Genomic DNA, 20,590 nt, shown 5'->3' with positions numbered 1-20,590 from the left:
TGACTATGACAAACGTCAAAAAAAGGTTCGCATTAAATCAACAAAAATACGTCATTGCCATTTGCAATACACTTGTCGATGTTGATCACCACCAAGCATTAAAATGATAGGAGCTTCTAAATTATTAAAGAGGTGTGACAGTCAGCACTTGGAGGGTCCAAAGAGCTAATAATAATAAATAATCTAAAGTAGTTCAGTAATATTCAAGAAATAATAATTATTATTATGCTTATTGCTGGTTTTGTAAAAAATAAAGTTGTTAAGTTTCTTAACTTGTATAGTTATTTATTCCTTTATTGCTTAAATTTTTGAGGCATAATTAGTGAACTTAGCCTACTTTTGAAAACTAAACTTAATCCTATTAGGACAAGCAAGCTATTTATAGCCTAAAAAGATTATGCTGTGTATACATAGCCCTCACTAGTCTTGCTAAAAAAGGCAAGCTTGCTATAGCCCCGCTTTTTGTTCTAATATTTATGAGTCCGAAAAATCATGATTTTTTATGCTAATATATATCCTATGACCTTTTTAGAAATATTTACATGGTCATGTAACAATGTAAGTCATCTAAATCTTTATGACATTGTAACAGCTGTTACATCACGTCTTCTTCTTCTTCTATGGAGCGGGTTATTGCCATGTACATAAGCCTCAAGGGCCTTTTGTGCACCCTGGAAGCACACTATGAGGCCGACCAGTCTATGGTTTCAGCAGTTCTAAAAACCTCAGAAAACAACAGATCATATCCTCGTGGGGAAATTCGCCACTCTTGTCCAAACGACCAAAGATGGCGTACTGTTCCTTTGTTATTGCAGGGCAGTCAAAGAGCAGGTGTTCAGCTGTTTCCACCTGCTCGTCACACATTCTACAGAGCGGATCCTCTCGAAGAATGCTGACTCTGTGAAGATGCTTCCTCAGGTGACCATGTCCCGTAATTACACTCCTAACTTAAGAAGACACCGATCTACTTAGTGAGAGAAGCTCAGACACCACCCTAGGGAAGGGCGACTGTAGAACCATTCTGCTCATTTTTAAACCCGGATGCAGCCTTCACGTTCTCTTCATGTTCAGTGTGAACCCATTCCGAGACAGCCCCAAAGGATTCACACCTAGAAATGCCATAGAACGGTTTAGGTTCCCTCATATTGGACACGGAGTTCAAGTTAGCCTTTCATCCCCAGAGATCCCACTTTTTGTTTTATTCTAGCTCCGCTGGTAGAAGAGGTTTCTTTCTCTTCGACCAAAGCCTTCCTAGAACGTATCACAACCCTGAAGAGTTTGTTGAAGAGAAATCTTTGTGGCGTCTGATCTGATATGTGCAGAGTATTTACCTGAATCAGGATGCTAATTATTATTATCTTTAGTTCATTTATAAGAACAAAAGAAGTTCTATTATGGTGTGTGCATAATTGATTCAAACCAGAAACTGAAACTTCCATAAAATACTAAGAAACCAACATAGAAATTTCTGTACTTTATTGGTATTCAAAAACTGTTTCATACTCCATCTTCAGAACTCTAGAACATTGTTCTTTAAATTTAAAAGTCCAATTATTCTGAAATTGTTCAGGAGATTGGAATACCTTACAGTGACAATCAAAAATTTCCAGGAGTATTTATTATGCCAGTATAAAGGACAGTATGTAACTAACTTTTATTCAACAGAAAATCAAGTGCAAAGCCGTGGGTAACTGCTACTTTATAATATATGTAAATGTGCAAACTGTTAACACAAAATTGTACTGGAGTAAAAGATTATGTGTTTGTGAAAGGAGGTAAGTTCTGGTTACTATCAGCTTGAGCCTTGTAATCTAATAAGGCACCTTCTTTCAAAACGTGACACTAACCTCCATAGAGGCAAAACATCCAGTTTGGGTTTTAATAAGGAGAGGATGTATTGCAAAAGTGAGTTCTTAATAGGCCATTGCGGGTGGTCATGGCTGTTCTCTTTGTCAGCTCGGAGACTTAACCACTTCCTGTACCTCATCTCAACAGATACTTTTAATTGATCTCACTGATTTGCCATTTAATATTGTGGAGTTATAAAAATTCAATCCTTATCCAGACATGACTAGTACTGCACTCTCTTGGCAAAATAAGAGACTAAAATAACATTTCACTACTTAAATCACATATCATAGCAAGCATCAATTAGATTTGTTCGATCCTAGTGTCAATGCCACCATAACTGCTATGGTGTCCTATCAATGTAATGAAATATCACAAATCATTTATGTATGTACAGTATGTATATGATGTTTGGCATTTGATGGAGCCAAACATCAAAGTATGAAAATTAGTTTATATTTTGTTGATGTAGAGTTAAGAGGCTGATTTTATTATTTATTGCAAATAAAAATGTTTTGTAATTTGCAAGGAAAAGTTTTTAATTGAAAAATGTATGAACTTAAAGCTGGCAAACATTGTTATTGTTTGAGAATTGCATTTAAATCTCAGTCCTTTAAAGGGTCAATTCTGATATACTGCACTTTAAATACAAGTTAGATTGACATATGGTTATGCAATTGCTGAGTGGAAATGCTAAACTCTGTTAACTAAGATTTCATTTGAGCTGAGCAGGAGGTCAATAAGGGCTCCATTTGTTACCCTTATCAGTGTAACGGTTTAATTCTGTATGGTCTCAACAATAAATAGTGTTTTACACACAGCTGTTCATTGTTTGAAGGTTATTTTTGACGATGGAAGGAAACAGGATTTTTCCGGACATTTGCCATCGTTCAGTGAAACAATAAATCAGTAACACTAACTACGTTTCAAGATCTGCAATCTGATCTCTTCTTCAGGTAATAACTAACCTAATTATTTATAAGGTAATAACTAACCTAATTATTTATAAGGTAATAACCTGAAGAAGAGACCAGATTGCAGATCTCGAAACTTAGTGTTACTGATTTATTGTTTCACTGAACGATGGCAAATGTCCGGAAAAATACTGTTTCCTTCACAGCTGTTCAGGTATGCCCGTTCTATCAATGACTAAGCTACCAAATAAATAGGCTAACTATTAGATTTGTATGATAATATTTTTAAAGGTTTTGATGGGTAAATTAAGTTGAAAATGATCTCATTAGTTTTATAAGAATTAAAAAAAAATATATATTAACAACATTGATTCAAGGAAATACTTATTTTAATGATAAAAGTAAATTTTTTCAACAAACAATTTATAAAATTACAGAAGAAAAACACCTGGTTAGCTATCAACCAGTCATCCAAGGCTTTGTTTCTAACATGGGGATACAGTTAAAAAAACTATGTTATAAATATAAAATAATTTTAAACCCAAAAATGCTCCACTTCAAAAACTTAGATTTTAGCGTATCAGTACTAATGAGTTGTTATTGACTTATAATTTATATTCTAAATTAATAGAGTTTCTTATTTTAAAATACAAGAAATAATCCAAGTGTTCTTTCAAGGGTACAAAGAACTTTTAAATATTTAAATGAATGGCCATGAGCTATAAAAATAATTTAAATGACTAGAATCAAAAGTTCTGCGAAGAGCAGAAATGTAGGCTACAATACTTGTAAAATTGTTAACCTCTTAACGCCCACTGTGCCAAATTTGTCACATACCCATTTTATGCATGTAGTATAGTGTCAGAATGAAAATTACAACCTTAAATGCCCATTGTGACACATATGGAACTATTTTCAATAATTTACTGTACTGTGCTGTTGCCTGGTGGCAGTTATGTGAACTACAGCCAGTGAGCAGATCTACCATACACAGTAAACACCAATTCTTCATAACCTCTAAGTCTTCATACCTGTATTTAGCAGAAAAAAAGTAAGTACCCTTTTTATAAAATATGGTCTAGTTTACATAGTTAACTGAAAGTGTGTTACAGTAGTTTTAGTTCATAAAATATGTCTAGTTTATGTTTTATGATGCTTTTTAGGTTTGTGCCAAATTTGTCACATTGGGCACAACTGTAAAACTGCAGTTTTTCAGTTCGTCCCAAAAATGGCACATTGGGCATTAAAGTCAACCTACAAGCTTTTTGTACAACAATGTTTATTTTTGTCAGATGTCACATTGTCGACTAAGAAGACATAACAACACAACTTCGCTTTTACCCCCCGATGACAGTGAAGACAGTTTGGTGGATGACTCAGATGAGGATCCAGATTACACACCCCTGGCCGTGACAAAAAGAACAAGTTAGCCTTATTTTGTAAGTTTATTTATACCATTAATTCCATAATTAACTTAGTTAGGCTCATACTTACTAATCTAAATTTATATTCAATACTAATAGGCTATGTTCTGTTTATTATATGTCTTTTCTTGTTATGACAGCACCATTTTTAATGCACACGGTTAGGATAATTCAGATTATGTTACACTAGGCTGTATAGAAAATTGTTTCAGCGGTGCTGTTATATACTAGTAAAGACCTCAATATGTTATTTATTTTAGTGTGAAATACATACTTTTTTGTGGTTTGAAAAAAAGCAAGGCAACAGCGAGTTTGTTTTGTTTCAGTGAACAATGCAGCGAGCTCCAGTGATGTCACAGATGAAGACGAAGAGAACATCCCTTCAACGTCTACAGCCACAAAAAAGAAGATTCCAAAAAAACCAGCACCTGCTTGGAATGAAGTGAATCCAGATAACAGTGAGAAACCTTCTCCGCCAATGCTAGAATTAAGTAACGAACATGTACTTCAGTCTCCAGTTGACTACTTCAAAGATTTTTTTGACAATGACCTTTTAACTTTGATTGCTACTCAGTCAAACTTGTATAGTGTCCAAAAAAATCCGAATAAACCCTTGAATACCTCAGAGAAGGAAGTAGAGCAGTTTATAGGCATTTGCATCTACATGAGCATTTATGGTCTACCTAGGAGTAGGATGTATTGGAATGGAAATACACGAGTAGAAAAGGTTGCACATGTTATGTCACGTAACAGATGGGAGGAACTGAAGGCCAACTTGCACTTCAATAACAATGATCACATGCCATTACAGAATGATCCAAACAAAGATAGGCTATTTAAAATCCGCCCACTAGTTGATGCTCTTCAAAACAAATTCAAAAACATTCCTATTGAGGAACAAATGCTCTGTGTTGATGAACAGATTGTGCCCTTCAAAGGCACATCTTTACTAAAACAGTACAACCCGATGAAACCCCACAAGTGGGGATACAAACTGTTTGTACTTTGTGACAGCAAGGGTCTGATTCACAATTTTGAGATCTACACTGGTCGCATACTACCTGCTACTTCCCTACCTGACATTGGAGCTAGTTCAAATGTTGTTTTACGACTGGTTGAACACTTGCCTCGTAATGAAAACAAATTCTTAATCTATTTTGATAACTGGTACTCATCACCAGCTCTCTTAGTGACTCTAGCAAATATTGGTTTCCAATCCCTCGGGACCATTCGACTAGGACGATTTCCAGGCTTGTTGTTTTCATCTGACCAAGAAATGAAAAAGAAAGGCCGTGGGTCTTATGAGGAAAAAGAGGCAACAATTGATGGGGTAAAAATTAGGGCTGTAAAATGGTTAGACAATCGAGGGTGTCTCTTGCGTCAACTTTTGAGTCTGCTTGCCCTATCAACACTGTGCAAACGCTTTGACTCTAAAGGTCGTGAGCAGATTGATGTCACTTGCCCTAAAATCGTTACAACATACAATAAGTTCATGGGGGGAGTGGACCTTCTAGATGGACTTATCAGCTACTACCGAATTAATCTAAGATCTCGGAAGTTTTATTTGAGGTTTTTGTTCCACTTTGTTGACGTAAGTATTGTCAATGGATGGCTTCTCTTCAGACGAGACTGTCAACATAATGGAATTGCTAAGCAGGGAGTAATGGATTTGCTAGCTTTCCGGTGTGAGGTGGCCGAGTCTCTTTGTAACTTAGGAGCTGACCCAATAAAAAGAGGAAGGCCATCAACAGACAGGGTAGAGAACGAATTTTCAAAGAAAAAGAAGAAAGGTCCATGTGTCAATATCCCTATACCAGATGTTAGAAAAGATGGAGTTGGACATTGGCCATCTGTTGTCGAAGATAGGCAGAGATGCAAGCATCCCTTCTGCAAGCAGAAATCATCCATTATGTGTGAAAAGTGTAAAGTTCACCTCTGCCTAAACAAAGGAAAGAACTGTTTTGTGGATTTCCACTTGTAAGGTGCTCCTTATACTGTGTAGTAATGTGTTTTACTTATAATTCTAAATATACTGTAATTATGAAGCAATATACTATTAGTTTTTCTTATGTCCTGTTTACTTTCTCTAAAGTGCACTATTTTCTCTATTGCCCAATGTGCCAGATTTGGCACTTACCCAAAATTTGGTTAAATAGTAAATTTAAAAATCTGAAAAAAATTACAGGTCATCTAAGTACCATTTAAAGTAACTTTTAGCATAAAATAATTTTTTTTATATACTGCATCATGTAGTGGGCATTAAGAGGTTAACACCTTCATGATGACACGAGTCTTGAAAGTGTTCTTTTATGAAAAAATTATATGTAATGCATTAAGTTCGGAACAATGTTGGGTTTGAAAATATGCTTTATAAAAAATATAAGAACAGTTGGCTTAGAAAAATTGTGGTACTGCAGAGAGTTTACATCACCACGTCTAGGTGAAGTTTAATTTACAACTTAAAATTGTAAGGATCAAAGTAATGGTAGGTGAAATCATTTTAAGTAAAAAAATTAAAGACGGTTATTTATTCAACAACATTGTTTATTATTCTTACAATAATCTGCCAGTTTTATTTATACATCCTTAAAAATGTAACTATTTGTTAGACAAGACATAAGAGATATTTTATATTCACTATCTTATCAAATTTCAAAGATCCTTCTAATTCTCTCCCATAATTTCCTTTGTTCTCTCTGTGATAGCCTTTGTTTCTCGGAAGTACTTAGCAGTAACTGGACGATAGTAGTAGGCTTGATAGTCGTGTCTCTCAGCCATTTTCTCCTTGATCGCCTTCGCAACTAACCTGTAAATTAAATAATACAATCATGTCCATAAAATCACTACAACAGTCTAATGTGACTGCAGCTAGGAGAGCAAACTGACTACTTGAACTCTGCAAATGTTGTAGCGGGGAAGATGCGCGATTGTGTACTGTGCATACCAAGGACTTGCCACTTTTCTGGCCGTCATGGTGTGATATCGGAGGTTGAAAAAAGAACGGCCCTCATATTTTTTAATTCCTAATAAACTCTGCCACATCATGGTTTATACATTGCAATATAGCTAATGTAATGGAGCTATGAGTAACAGCTAATGATGTTAAAAGAGTTACCTCATTTTAGCTGCTTCATCGTCTTCATAGAGGTGATGCAAGTACTTCTCATACTCTTGTTGGAAGCTTGGTTGCAGATATTGAGCAATAAATCTTGTTATGGGATGCTGAAAAAATGTTATAAATACCGGTTAAAAAAGACAGATAAATATCAGAAGTAATGTATAATTCCTCAAAACAGCACATATATTTAAAAAGAAATATATAAGCTGAGTTTCATTAATTTCTTTAGTCAAATAATAATAAAGTTATTGTAAATAATATAACATACAAATATTGTGCATATTTATTATTTATACTCCTCCGTAAACTGGCAGAATAGTTAGTATTAAACAACTCTATACAAAACAATTCCAAAATACTATAGATCACAATTCAAACAATCTGCACTTAAGTTATACAATTTTTAATCGGCAGGTTGCATGCTTTCTTTTTGTACATTCACTTCTACTTATGTGACCTCGACAGATGTTTCTGCCCTAAGAAGGTGTGATCCAAAATTAGTTGTGATGTGTCTCCTTGTAGTATTCAAAAGTTGTTATTAGTAAGTTGTGTGATTAGGCAATTCTAACAACAGAATGTGGTGGCAAGAAGTGGTAGCATAGTAGAGGAGATTGTTGATTTGTGTAATTGATGAAAAACTGTAAATGTATTTACCAAACCGCATCTAAATAAAATACTTTAAGTCTGATACCACCTGAATTTGAATTAACACAACTTAATTTAATATTAACATTTACTGAAAGAGAACATGAAGTGCGGGAAAGGCCAGGTAGTACCAGGGCCAGGGGAGGGAGGGTACAATGATAATATTGAGGTTAAATAATGGAGTGCTTAAGACAACACACACACACTTTCTTCATTTCTTGGAACCAAATCACGTATATTAGAAGACTGAATAAAAAGCAAAACATGCTTCTTAATGTACTTTTAATCTAACTTAAGATTCTTTGTACATCTCTTTACAGGTTGAGATATCACCCCCAATAAAAAGAATTTACATCACTTACAAAAACACAGCTTTCATTTAAACTCTAGAACTTGAAAGTAATAGCTAATACTCATAGTTATTCAGTACCCCATCTCTTTAAGCAGTGCCTGGACAATACACAATTGATGAAAGGCACCTGACAACAATTTTAGACACAAAGACCTACTTAAAGATCAGTGAGAAAGTAACTTACTCTGTGGTATTCCCAATGTTTAGGAGTGTATCCTTCCGGTATTTCCGCAAGTTTTGCAGGCCCAATGAAGATGTTGACATAGAAGCAGATGAGGGACAGAGGGATGGCCCCAACCAAGACATAATAGTGAAATAAATCTTTAAACTTGTGCCACTGCCATCTTGACACTTCAATGTTCATTGTGTTGCCATGGCCTCCTCCCATGTATCTCTTTACCACAGGGACCATTACTGCAACAAAGGAGAAGAGTTGTAGTCCTTGCAGTGAAATAGTGATTATTTATTGTTAAATAATTATAAAATGTTACTATATGTAAATGATAAAGAAACGATTTGATAACTGAAATTATCACGTTGATCTGTAGAACACTATTTGACTTGCTCCTATAGCCACATGAGAAGGTAAAAATCTTGGACTTATGTTGGACAGCATACTCACTTTCACTGACCATGTCACGCATGCTATCCATCGTGCCTAAGGCAGGCTCAAGGACCTTTACAGGTTTAAGAATATACTGCCAGAGACCAAAACTGCAGCTCATACAGTCACTAGTTCTATCAGTCTTTTTACTACTATCTTACATATGGCAATAGCATCTCAAGAGGTGACACTGAGTGAATACAAAAACTCCAGAATGGTGCTTTACGGCTCATTTTCAATCTTGGACGATTCGCTCACGTGTCTGGTTACCGAGACCTTATATATGCTACATGTGACAACCGTATGCAGGATACTTACTAGCTGTATGATCCACAAGGTTCTTTCCCTCAAGGAGCCTCAGTACCTGAGTGAGAGACTAACGTACCGGGAGAAGGTCTCACAGCGAAGCACCCGATATGATCGGGAACTTCGCTTTCCCAGAGTGACAAGGGAGACTGGAAGAAGTTTCTCGTTCTTTGGCCCAACAGTGTACAATTTCTTCCCTGCATGTCTCAGAGGAGATATCCTCTCAAGTTAAAATATAAAAAATATTAAGAAATTTCATCTGTTATCTCTGTAGTTTTTAATTAGAAATTAAGATTTTACATGTGTGTCGATATATTTATTTTGTTACTCTTTTGTATAGTTTAGTTACATTTACATTAATACATTTTAGATTAAAATTGTCATTTTGGTTTATTTAAATTTAGAAATTGTAATAGTTAAAACGTGACATGAGTTGCTCTGAAAATCAATGTATCCAAGAAACGTTCAAATTAATAAAGGCATTTTTATTTATTTATTTATTAACACTGTAAACTTGGCTCTTCTCCAGAGCTGTAATTGGTTAAACACCTATGGTACTTCTTTGTTTGAAGGTTATTTTTGACGATGGAAAGGATTGTTAAGGAAATAGGATTTTTCTGGACATTTGCCATTGTTCAGTGAAACAAGAAATCAGTAACACTACGTTTCGAGATCTGCAATCTGATCTCTTCTCCAGGTAAAGAACTAACCTAATAACTAGGTTACAACCTAGTTTGTAATGATGTATTTTCATAATACCTATATCATATGTAAAATGGTGTATACCCGTATGTAAATAAATAAATACCAAATTTAGAATGTTCAAAACAAGTCTTCTCAAGGTCAGTTTTAGGTACGTCATGTTTGTTCTTACTATTATTGCAGCGAAAGACTATCTGATTTCCACCTTTAATTCTAGTTTTTATCTCATCAATAAAAAGCTCTTTTAAGTGTTTAAAAAAACATTTTTGAGCTAATGTCTGCATATTCATCGCCATTGTTCTTGTCATCACTAGCCTACCCCTACATAAACGAAATAACAACCAGCTGAAAATGATGTCACAGGCAACAGCTGGCAATGATTATTTATGAATATTTATAGGTCAAATGTTATATTCAATAGTATCTATATTTAAAATCGATAATGATATTCCAATTAATGTTGGTGGCCACTTATTATACTGTAGCCCAAAATTTCAATGGGGTGTTTTATAAGTATGTCTTATTGAATAGAGCCAATCTATTTTATAATAACCACAACAATGTCCAAATGAAAAAACCAAAAATTTGATCATGTAAGTAAATTATTTGTAATAAGATTTTAATTTCAGTAAGCTTGTATTTAGTATTTTCATTCCAATAGACTGACTTTTTATCTATAATTAAGTATATCAATCATTAAATTTTGTGAAACAAATAACAGACATTACAATTATTTAAAAACATATCGTAAAATGAGATAGAAACCCTCTGGCACTGGCAGGTACACACTTGTTATAAATACTTGGCACTGGTGGAGCACAACTTAAAAAAACTCCTCTGGCACTAAAAGGGTTAAAGTAGGCCTTGCTTAACCCTCCAGCTGGTATGAAACGAATTTTCGTCGCCAAAGGCCCGTCCGATTTGGCAACGACGAATATTCGTCGCCAAAGTAGACATGTACAGTTATTGAAATTTTAGGCAATTAAGGTCATATAAATTATTTTTATCTGATATATTCTGGAACAGCATTAACTATAGTACCGATTTACTGTTCTTACTTCAATTTATTGTCTTCTTTGTTTACCGTAAAACATCGTTCTCTATGGACAGCTGACGTGAACGTAGTACGGGTCAACCACATTGTTGTGGTGAAACTGTAAACAATTGCCGGGTTTTGTATTTGAGGTTACGAATCGAACAGTATTTGTGGAAATTGTATTTTATAGTGTTGTTATTGTTTTTTTTAGCTTTCTTAGGTTATAGTTTTAGTATGGGTGAAAACTTTAGAGACCGATAAATCTAGTGACGCTGAGTGAAAAAATGAAACTTCGTATATATTGTACATATGTAAATAAGATAAGATTAAAATTTATTATTTTATTTTAATTTTGTTTTATCTGTCATACTTATATAAGTAAAAATGCAGTCATGAGATGATGTTTACCCACGAAAAATAATATTTATTTAGAAAACTACACATTTTTGAAAATAAGTAAATAAGTTACGCGTGATTTTTCATACAAAGCCATGTAACACATACGTTTCGAGGTAAAAGTTACAATAATTATATATTTTTGGAATCAGGACAAAATTTTTAAGTTACACATTTACAGTTTTGATGTAACTTAAAGCTTATTGCTAAGCAATTACACAACGGAATATTTACAAAAATAATGTCCAAAAAAAGTTTTCTTACATTTTGTAAAAAAAAAACAAAAATATGTTTCCATGGAAACAATAAGATATTGTTATTATAATGCTCTCCATATAGTTGTGAATACATTGACATATAATAGTTTATATTTGGACTAACAGTTATGAAATGTGATACATTATAAGAAATTCTGCGAGGAGAGTTCCTCAACTTGATAAGTTTAGATTGTATGCTATCCTACTCACTTCTTAAGAACTTTCCATCTAAAAAAATCAAATCAAAAATCCAATAAAAAAATCATTTAAAAATGTGGAGTGGGGCTTGTAAACAATAGGCCAAATCTGAAATAGTAATAATTGTCTAGGACTACTAAAAACCCTAGTGCTATAAAATGTGTTATCGTGTTATGTAGTACTTACATTCATTTTTCCTTGCTAACGTGTTCAAAAGTCTAAAAGAACTCCAAACTACCATTTTGTTTTAAATTAGGTGGCACGTAAAAAGTTAGATTTTTCACTTGTGAAATCAATTCAACAAGACTAAATATGAGAAAATTGTAATTGAAGAGGTTATCTAAAGGACTAAAAAAAATAACACAATAACTACGGAGCAGCCGACAAAAATTCTGCCCTGTTTATTGACCTCCAGCATATGACAAGTCATAGACCACAGATGTTAACAAATAGGTATGGCTTCATGGTGGATGGTAAATAAATGTACCAGCTTTGTTCAGCAATAACTATTACACTAGTAAAATGAATGTAGTGCATTAGTAGTGTAGTAAAGTTTTCAATTTTTTAGTATTACACTTATATTTAATGTTATATCGAAATATAACAACAGTCAATATGTTATTAACTGTTTTGTTGATAAAGACTATCGTCCAAGTTGTCCGGTTCACAACGCATTGAAACGTCAGTCTTGTAATTCTTGAATTATTTCAATTGTACAGTAGAGAGCTACCACCAGTCAACAAATGTGATATAAAAAAACTTAACACCTATCTGCTGGGTGAAGATGTTCCTTCACAGTAAGGTCGAAATATTTAATGAATTTCTTATGTTATAATCTACTTGGACTCAAGGCTAGATTAATCACAGAAGTTAACAATCCATGGAATGATATTATTTTTTAGATTAAAAGAACTGTGATTTGATGTACTGCTGTAAAACTAAATTTCTATTTACTTTGTTTCTGTGGCTGTAAGATGACATTATGTGTGTTATAACTGTTATTACTCTTATTAAATTTTATTTATTCGTGATGGATTATTTTATGTTGTACCTGACTGAAAAAAATGACAATAAATGAATTGATATCAAAGTTCTTAGTTAACTGATAAAAAGAGGATTAAAATACGCGTCTGTAGTTTTGATTTCTTCTACACACAGTAGGTATTGGGATAGGCTGGACGATTTACAGAGGAGATATTTGAGGAACACAAGTGTTAGAATGGGCTAGCGTGGTGTCCCTATCGGCAATCTTACGGAGTAACTTGATTTACAATCAATAAAACTAAGAACAGATGTCGCCTTTCTATACACAATTATCAATAAACACCCCATTTGGACTGAGATTCTTTCAAAAGTCGACTTCAGCTAGTTTTATAACAATACCGACAAATATCATCAGCTGTCGTACCACAGCAAACACTTTACGATTATAGTAACCAACTGGCTCGGTTACTTTGTCTTGGCGATCTGATTTTATCTGAGTTTGGTATCTGTTCTGAAACATTTAAAACAAAAAGAAAATCTTAAACGATCTGTCTAACCAATAACCTTCTTGTGTGTTTACATTTCAGATTTTTCTGTGTTAGGTATTATTCATTTATTTTCTTTTCATATGTATGTATCCTGATACATTAAGGTATGTATGTATCTATAATATTTCACAATGCGGATATAAAAATAATATAGATGCTATGGATTATTTTAAATGCATTTTTTACCAATGAATATGTACTTTTCCACGGTTTTTTTAATATGGCAAGAATGATCGTCCAAAACCGGAAATAATCTGTGTCCAAATACTTGAAGATTATTTAGTACGTGATGATCTGTTACCTGATATGTACTTGCTTAAGGCAAGTTTTTCGTTCAGCGTCTGCAGTAAGATGCTGCTGTAAGCAACACTTATAGCCAAAAGACCCTCTTAAATTTGATTCTGTTACTTGATAAGTACTATCCAAATCGGTGTTTTTCTTCTGTCACTAGCAGTGTGGGTTAATTTAGTAAAGTCAATCAATCGAATACTGGATGTATTTAATAATAGTTATAATTAAAAAGATGTAAACATTGAAAGAAACCATTCTTCCCACATTTATATCTTACATATCCTTAGTCCAGCCAATCCCACAGGCATTAGGTACGTCAATGTGTTTCCTTTTTAAGGAGACGCGATAAAATGGCTCATGTATAAGCCAAGTTTATCAGGGCCAGCAGGTTAGTAAGATTCCAGGTTCTGAATTCTATTTTGACAATTGCTTTAAAGTTTATGGTTTACATGGCTTTTGTTGCTCTCTAAATTTATTTTGTTTATCTTTCTTCTTTAAAGAATTGAAAAGTACTTGAAATCGTTTTTTTTCCTATGTTGTCGGACTTTTAAAATTGTTAATTTGTGTTGAAAAGCAAATTTATATTTTTATATTGTTGTATTTATGGCCAATAACCATTTAAATTTGTTACTAGAAAATTTTACATACATCAGACATTCGAAGATGAATAGGGATGGAATAGTGAAAAAAGTGTTTGGTCTTTAAATACATTACAGTGAGCAATTGCTCATAGTGCCTTCTTACAACACCAAGGCTGTTTTCAGGTCGCCTCTATTTGTTTCCCATGTGGACAATCGAATGAATTAATGGATCTCAATCAGGCGATAGTGTATAATAATTTCAGGAAGATGTACATTTATTCACTGATCTTAATACGGGAATCCCTTTGGGCAGCTTGATATCCGATTTGTCCAAATGTTTCTCCGACAATTTTAGTTACATCTCAAGGCTTCACAGATCTTGCCAAATTGTGGCCACACTTTCCTAATAAAAGTTTGAGTGCATTGTTCCAAACGCTTATTACAGGGGAAAATATAGTTGAAGCAGTACTAAAACCACAGTTATAACACACTTTTCTTCATTTCTTCTATGGCAAAGTCCCTGATGATAAAGAAAACAAGAGACAAGTATTTCACTTCGTGGTGATGTCCACAGTAGATGTCACTTGATAGTTAGTTGAATACTAAACCACATCACAGCATTATATGAAAGAAGGGAGGATTGGGAATGTTGAAATAAGCTTAGAAACTGTTTTATTAGTAATGAGTAAAAATCGTGAATTATAATTAAATCAGGATATTAGTGGGGGTACGGTAGTACAGATTTTTATATACATACACATTAAATATTATTAAATGAATAGTAACCGGTTTAAACTAAACAACTTGAAGTAATAATACAGACTAAGTTGTGAGATGATAACAATGATATGATACAACATGTAAGCTAGATTATCAACAGGTTGGTATGGATTTAAAAGTATTATAATCGAGTCAGACTGTGGTACGATGCTACAAGAATGAACGCAGAAGCAATAAACGCTGTAAATGTAGACTAGTAACATAACAGTACGATAGTAGAACAATACTGCAGTTCAAAGTGATAAATTGTGGAAGAGATAAAATAATGTCTTTTATATTAAATTAACACGAGTCAAATATTGAATTATGTGTCATGTAATAACCTGTTCTGCAAATGTTTGTAATATACTTGAAAAAGGTTATCTCTCCAGTCTTTACTCTTTGGACAGAGACCACTGATTAAAGAAGGACATAGAGTAATGATTATTGACCATTAAACTCAAAACTGTAAAATGTGTAAACAAAATCAAGAACAGGTTAATGTTTTTGTTGTTGATTATTTAATAAAAATGTTAAATGTAAAAGTTTTTGTAATTGATTATGAATTTAGTGAATAGTGATTGTATTGAAGCTTGTAAATTACAAGTTGTCCTTTGGTTAGTCTGAACAGTAATCTACATCAGTATTTAAAACAAGAATAGTTCTAAGGTGTTAAAAAAGAGATTACAATAGAATTAATCAGGTTACTTAATTCTAATTTATCAATGGTATTGCCTGTATTGGTTCACTAACAGTAGAGTCTCATCGATTAGGCTATAATAAAATGGAACTTATAGGCCTTTTAAACCCTTTTTTACCACTGGACTCATGTTTTTTTTGCTGCAAATATTGCCATGGTATAGAACAAGTGTTGAGCTAAAACTGCAGCTGTAATTTAAGGGTAGGGTTACGATAAGCGAACCCGGTTTTTTATATCGAAATTGGCAAACGATATTACTCAATCATAACCATCGATATAATCAATCGATACTAATTAATTACTTTTAACAATTAACTTAAATAATCTATATTTACAGCTGTAAACACTTTCAAGTAATACATGTAAGGTAATATTTCGATTTTACATAAGTAACATTTGATTATTAAGAATGGCAGTCAATTTTAGAAAACTACACAACATTGCTTTGAAAGATGATAAGACATGTTTTTCGTGGCTTCAACATGTTGGACTCGTACCGAAAAACCCATTATGTGAAATTTGTGGGAAAGAAACAAATGTAACTGTGAGAGGAGTAAATATGGTCGTCTTCAGTTTTCCTAATTTTGGTTATAATGCTTTGTTTGATCACTGTTAATATTAAATTCACATTTTAATTTAAACATATGTTTGTTGTTGCGGACTACAAACACCTTTATATCGATTGATAGTCTAGGATTTGAGATGCGAATATTAGGTATCGATGATTACATTCTTCAATATAAAAAACCGGGTCCGCTTATCATACCCTACCAATGCCATACACCGATTTATTGGGCTTTAGTATATTCCGAACACCACCACTTGTTGATCTAATCGGCCATCAGATTTTATTCAAAGTCCACTACTAGCGGAATTGCTCGTCTGAAGCATCTAGGTTGAGAAATGCCACAGGCTGATTAGATCTCTTTTATGTATTTTGTACTGAATTATGTTTTAATGATAAACATGTAGTTAAAACCAAAATATAGATAGAGATCATTCTAAATAGTTACTGTGTGTAAAATTAGAAAATTAATATACCTAAGAGTAATAGAAACAATAGTGCCAGCCATAGGCTATGTGTAAATCTGCTGACTAACATTGTTTGTAAATATGTATAAATAGAATTCAAAACTAATTTTATTTTTATTGTGTAATCTAAAATAAAATTTTTGTTTGTACTTGGGGTTATTGGGAAAGCAATTGCAGAACTATACTATAACGTAATTTTAAATAATTGTTGCTTTTCCAAGATTATTGTTGTAAGACGGTGTTATACACTGTGTCTTTGAGTAATGTTTACTTAAGCTTCGTTACTTAAAACAATCTCTAACCACTTTTAACAATTTCTTAAAATAGTTAACTTTCGTTTTCAGAAAGAATTTTTAGGCGGTTGCAAACTATATATATTGTAAAAAAGTTATTAAAGCATTTTTAATTAGTTGGTATCTAAATTAGTCATCAATCTAGGGGACTGGGAGGAATCTAGGTTTTTAGTGGAGGAGGATAATAAACTAAGGAGGGGATAGTTATAATAAGAGAGGGTAACAGAACTGTTATCTATCACACGGGAATTTGAAAAGCAAGATTATTACTTCCAATTGCATTTAAAGGTAATTGCATTTAAGAGTTATTTGGTTTTAATCTTTAAACAGGACACGATGCAGCATTCATGTAATATTTTTTTTTTTATATTTATATGTGTTTTGTGTTGTATAATTTTAATTGTATGACAAAGCCATCCGCCACCACAGTTACGAAGGTCCAACAAAGAAGGTTAACATTCGAAACATGTTACCAAAAGACCACATGAAATTGGATTGGATTGACGTAGGATTAAACACCTATTATTTTAGTCAGAAAAATTGTTAGGTTTCCTAGTTAATTCTTTTTTTAATATTGGTACCACCCGAAGTGGCCTAACCTCAACTGAATTGAAATAACATTCAAGTTACTAATTTCGTGTACAATATCAGTGTAACTCTCTTATTAAATGTATTAATGTTCTTGATCTAACTAGGTGTTATTTTTCAGGTCGACAAGCTCACACCCTGTTTGACTGTGCACATTGGGACCAATAGTTTAAAGAGTTTTGAATGAAAAACACAATAATTATCAGGCTAATGAATGAGTACAGAGACATTGACCATTCTGTTACCTTGATATTACTTTTATAGTTCTATATGGATAGTTGGAAGTTGATATTGAGATCTGACCAATGACTTTCTAATCTTAAATAGTTTGAAGTATCTGTCTATAACTCTACAACATTATTATTTAGTACAATTAACACATTAAGTTCACATAAAAATATAAAATGATTAGACTTTTCCATTCTGTGTTTAGACAAAACAGTTACTTTATTATTTCATTTACACTAGGTGTGTGCCTCAGCATTTACATGGCACCACTTTTTGTACAAAACAATTGCACAAATTTCAACACAAAAATTGAAAATGATAACGCCAGGAAGACTGTTCAAGTTAATGATGCTTATGAACCAAAGATAAATTTGGCAGCTAAACCTAAGATTGCGATGAAGGCAGGTCATGGTATCATCAGACCTAGATTTCACAAAGCTGAACTAGGCATTAGAAACAAATTGTTTCTTGGCGTATTAACGTCACCGGAGAGCATATCATCTCTGGCCGTCGCACTGAACAAGACTGCAAGTAAATTTGTCAGCAAAATCATGTTTTTCATCGATGCACCAAGTGCTCAACGTCTCAATGTGTCTTTGCTCAAACTTCCTGGAATTGTCGGATTTACAGACACCAGACAGACGCTGAAACCGTTTCATCTGATCAAATACGTCAGTGATAACTTTCTGGAAGATTATGATTTCTTTTTTATCATTAAAGACACATCATATATACACGCACAAAAGCTCTCTGATTATGCAAAGAAAATCAGTATTATTTACGACATCCATGTCGGCAGGACTATGCAAACCATCGATGAATCGGAGAAGATTTGTTCATTAGGTAAGTTTAAAAATCAATTTATAATTCATATAAGAGCGACACAGATAAATGTTTATATACATATACTGTATTTTGCCGTGCTTAATTTTTTACTGAAAATAACTTTAAAATTATACTAGCAATACATTTTTTTTTAATTACTTAAAAACAATAATTTCTTGCCCTACATTATAAATGATTTTTTATCAGTCTAAAGTTACTCTTGCATGGTAACATATCTGATATAGTAATAATTATTACAGCATTGTATTTTCTAAAATTCTGCTACTTAACTTCAAACCTAAAGCCTATGGAATGCTGTGCAAATGAAACATAGTTTATTAGGAAAATATGAAGAATTACATACTTAATGAAATTATTTTTTCCTTTGTTTTTATTTAAGCCATTTATTTCAGCAGACAAATTTAAATTGCATTTTCAGTTTGAGTACACAATTTCCAATTAAAGTTTATGCAGCCTTACAAACATTATGTATGGATTGATGAAAGTTAATTTTTTAGGGGTTTATCTTTTAAAGTATACATGTAGTTACAAAAAAGTAGTTTGGCAGTTCATTTAAAAAAACCTTTTTAGTTATCTTAATGTTAAAACACAATTATATAAATAATTAATGGAATGAGAAGGGTTAAATACACAAGATAACGGTTTAAAAATAATAATATCAGGGTATTAAGAATGATTTTGTCTGAACTACTTTTATGCAAATTCAAAGTGATTCTTCTCAGTATTAAAAGCACCCCAAAATGTCATAAATTGCAATATAAGTAGTTTTTTAATAAAAACTTAAATTCATAGTATGTTTTGTAAAAATTGTAAATAAATATTTTATAATAGTATCATAGATGAATTTGTGAACGATCTGAAAGTTAATTATATTTTTTACAAACACTCCTTTTCTTGTAAGTGTGACATAAAGCATTAAGTAACATTAGAATAGGAATAAATAAAACTTTTGGCAAGCATTGAGTGTATCAATTTGCAGTAACAGTAAAGTGTTCAATTGTGCAAGCTTAACAGAAAACCATTGACCTATATCACCAGTTCAATATTTTTAAAGAAGTGTGTCAAAGGTCTGCTATTCAATAAAGCTGACTTTATAAAAATACGATTATGAGTTACCTAGAGGACGAGATAAACTAAATGGTATAACGCCTGTTTTCTTGGTTATTACTACAGATTCTGGTATCCTGTTAAGTAATTCAGTTGTGAAGAAAATGCAGAGGTCCCTAGAATGGTGCGTCAAGAACGCTGTGACCAAAGATGACAATGTAAACTTTGGTCGATGTGTGTTCCACGCTTCCCAAGTTCCATGTTCTGATTCCGCACAGGTGAGAATTCAGTTTTTCCATAGTACTTAACATAATTTCTAAATTATATGAACATTTTGTTTATAATGTTAACATCAAGTTAACTACTAATTCTGAACTTTTCATTCAGTAAAAAAGGTTCTTTTGACAAATTTATTGTTTTTAAATGTTTTAAAAGGGAATGGATACAATGCTCTTTTATCTACATGTATAAAACTGAATGTTTGTCTGTATGTCCTTTATAGAATCGTAAACTATTTGACCGATCCTTATGAAAATTTGTATATATATGTATTTTTTCACGGAGAACGTTTATATGCTATGCCCATTTATGTAACTCGCCATCAGGCGGGGCTGGAAAAAATTAAAGTTTTTAAAAGGGCCTGCACATTATAAACTGCAATTATGAAACAGTTGGGTATATTAAATAGCCAAACAGTATTTGAAGGCGCTAAGTTATGATGTATATTTGTCTTTAAAATAAATTTCTGTTGATGAACTAAAAGCTTGAGTGGTAGACCACGTTATAATAAAGTACATACACTTTTGAGTCAAAGTCAAAGTCAAAGTCAAAATCTCTTTATTTACAAAATTTCATAGAGAAATGTATTGGCGTCAATAATACAATGTTAAAGT

The 20,590-nt window shown here is 32.8% G+C and overlaps 2 protein-coding genes across 2 annotated transcripts; one reads left to right on the top strand and one right to left on the bottom strand.

Annotated features, from left to right (window-relative positions):
• The first annotated feature begins 4,165 nt into the window (after positions 1-4,165).
• On the top strand, positions 4,166-6,167 carry LOC124363746 (piggyBac transposable element-derived protein 4-like). The gene is made up of 2 exons (XM_046819008.1): positions 4,166-4,201; positions 4,513-6,167. The coding sequence occupies exon 2, from the start codon at positions 4,665-4,667 to the stop codon at positions 6,165-6,167; it is 1,503 nt and encodes a 500-aa protein (XP_046674964.1). The 5' UTR covers positions 4,166-4,201; positions 4,513-4,664.
• Positions 6,168-6,709: 542 nt separating this feature from the next.
• LOC124363963 (NADH dehydrogenase [ubiquinone] 1 beta subcomplex subunit 5, mitochondrial-like) lies at positions 6,710-12,108 on the bottom strand. The gene is made up of 4 exons (XM_046819233.1): positions 11,987-12,108; positions 8,486-8,715; positions 7,302-7,408; positions 6,710-6,992 (listed from the first exon to the last, which is right to left on the bottom strand). The coding sequence occupies exons 1-4, from the start codon at positions 12,039-12,041 to the stop codon at positions 6,851-6,853; spliced, it is 534 nt and encodes a 177-aa protein (XP_046675189.1). The 5' UTR covers positions 12,042-12,108; the 3' UTR covers positions 6,710-6,850.
• Positions 12,109-20,590: the final 8,482 nt, after the last annotated feature.

The sequence above is a fragment of the Homalodisca vitripennis genome, chromosome 5, assembly GCF_021130785.1.
Source record: "Homalodisca vitripennis isolate AUS2020 chromosome 5, UT_GWSS_2.1, whole genome shotgun sequence".
Lineage (NCBI taxonomy): Eukaryota > Metazoa > Arthropoda > Insecta > Hemiptera > Cicadellidae > Homalodisca > Homalodisca vitripennis.
The sequence above is the reverse complement of the archived record's forward strand: the minus strand, read 5'-3'. Positions and strand labels throughout refer to the sequence as shown.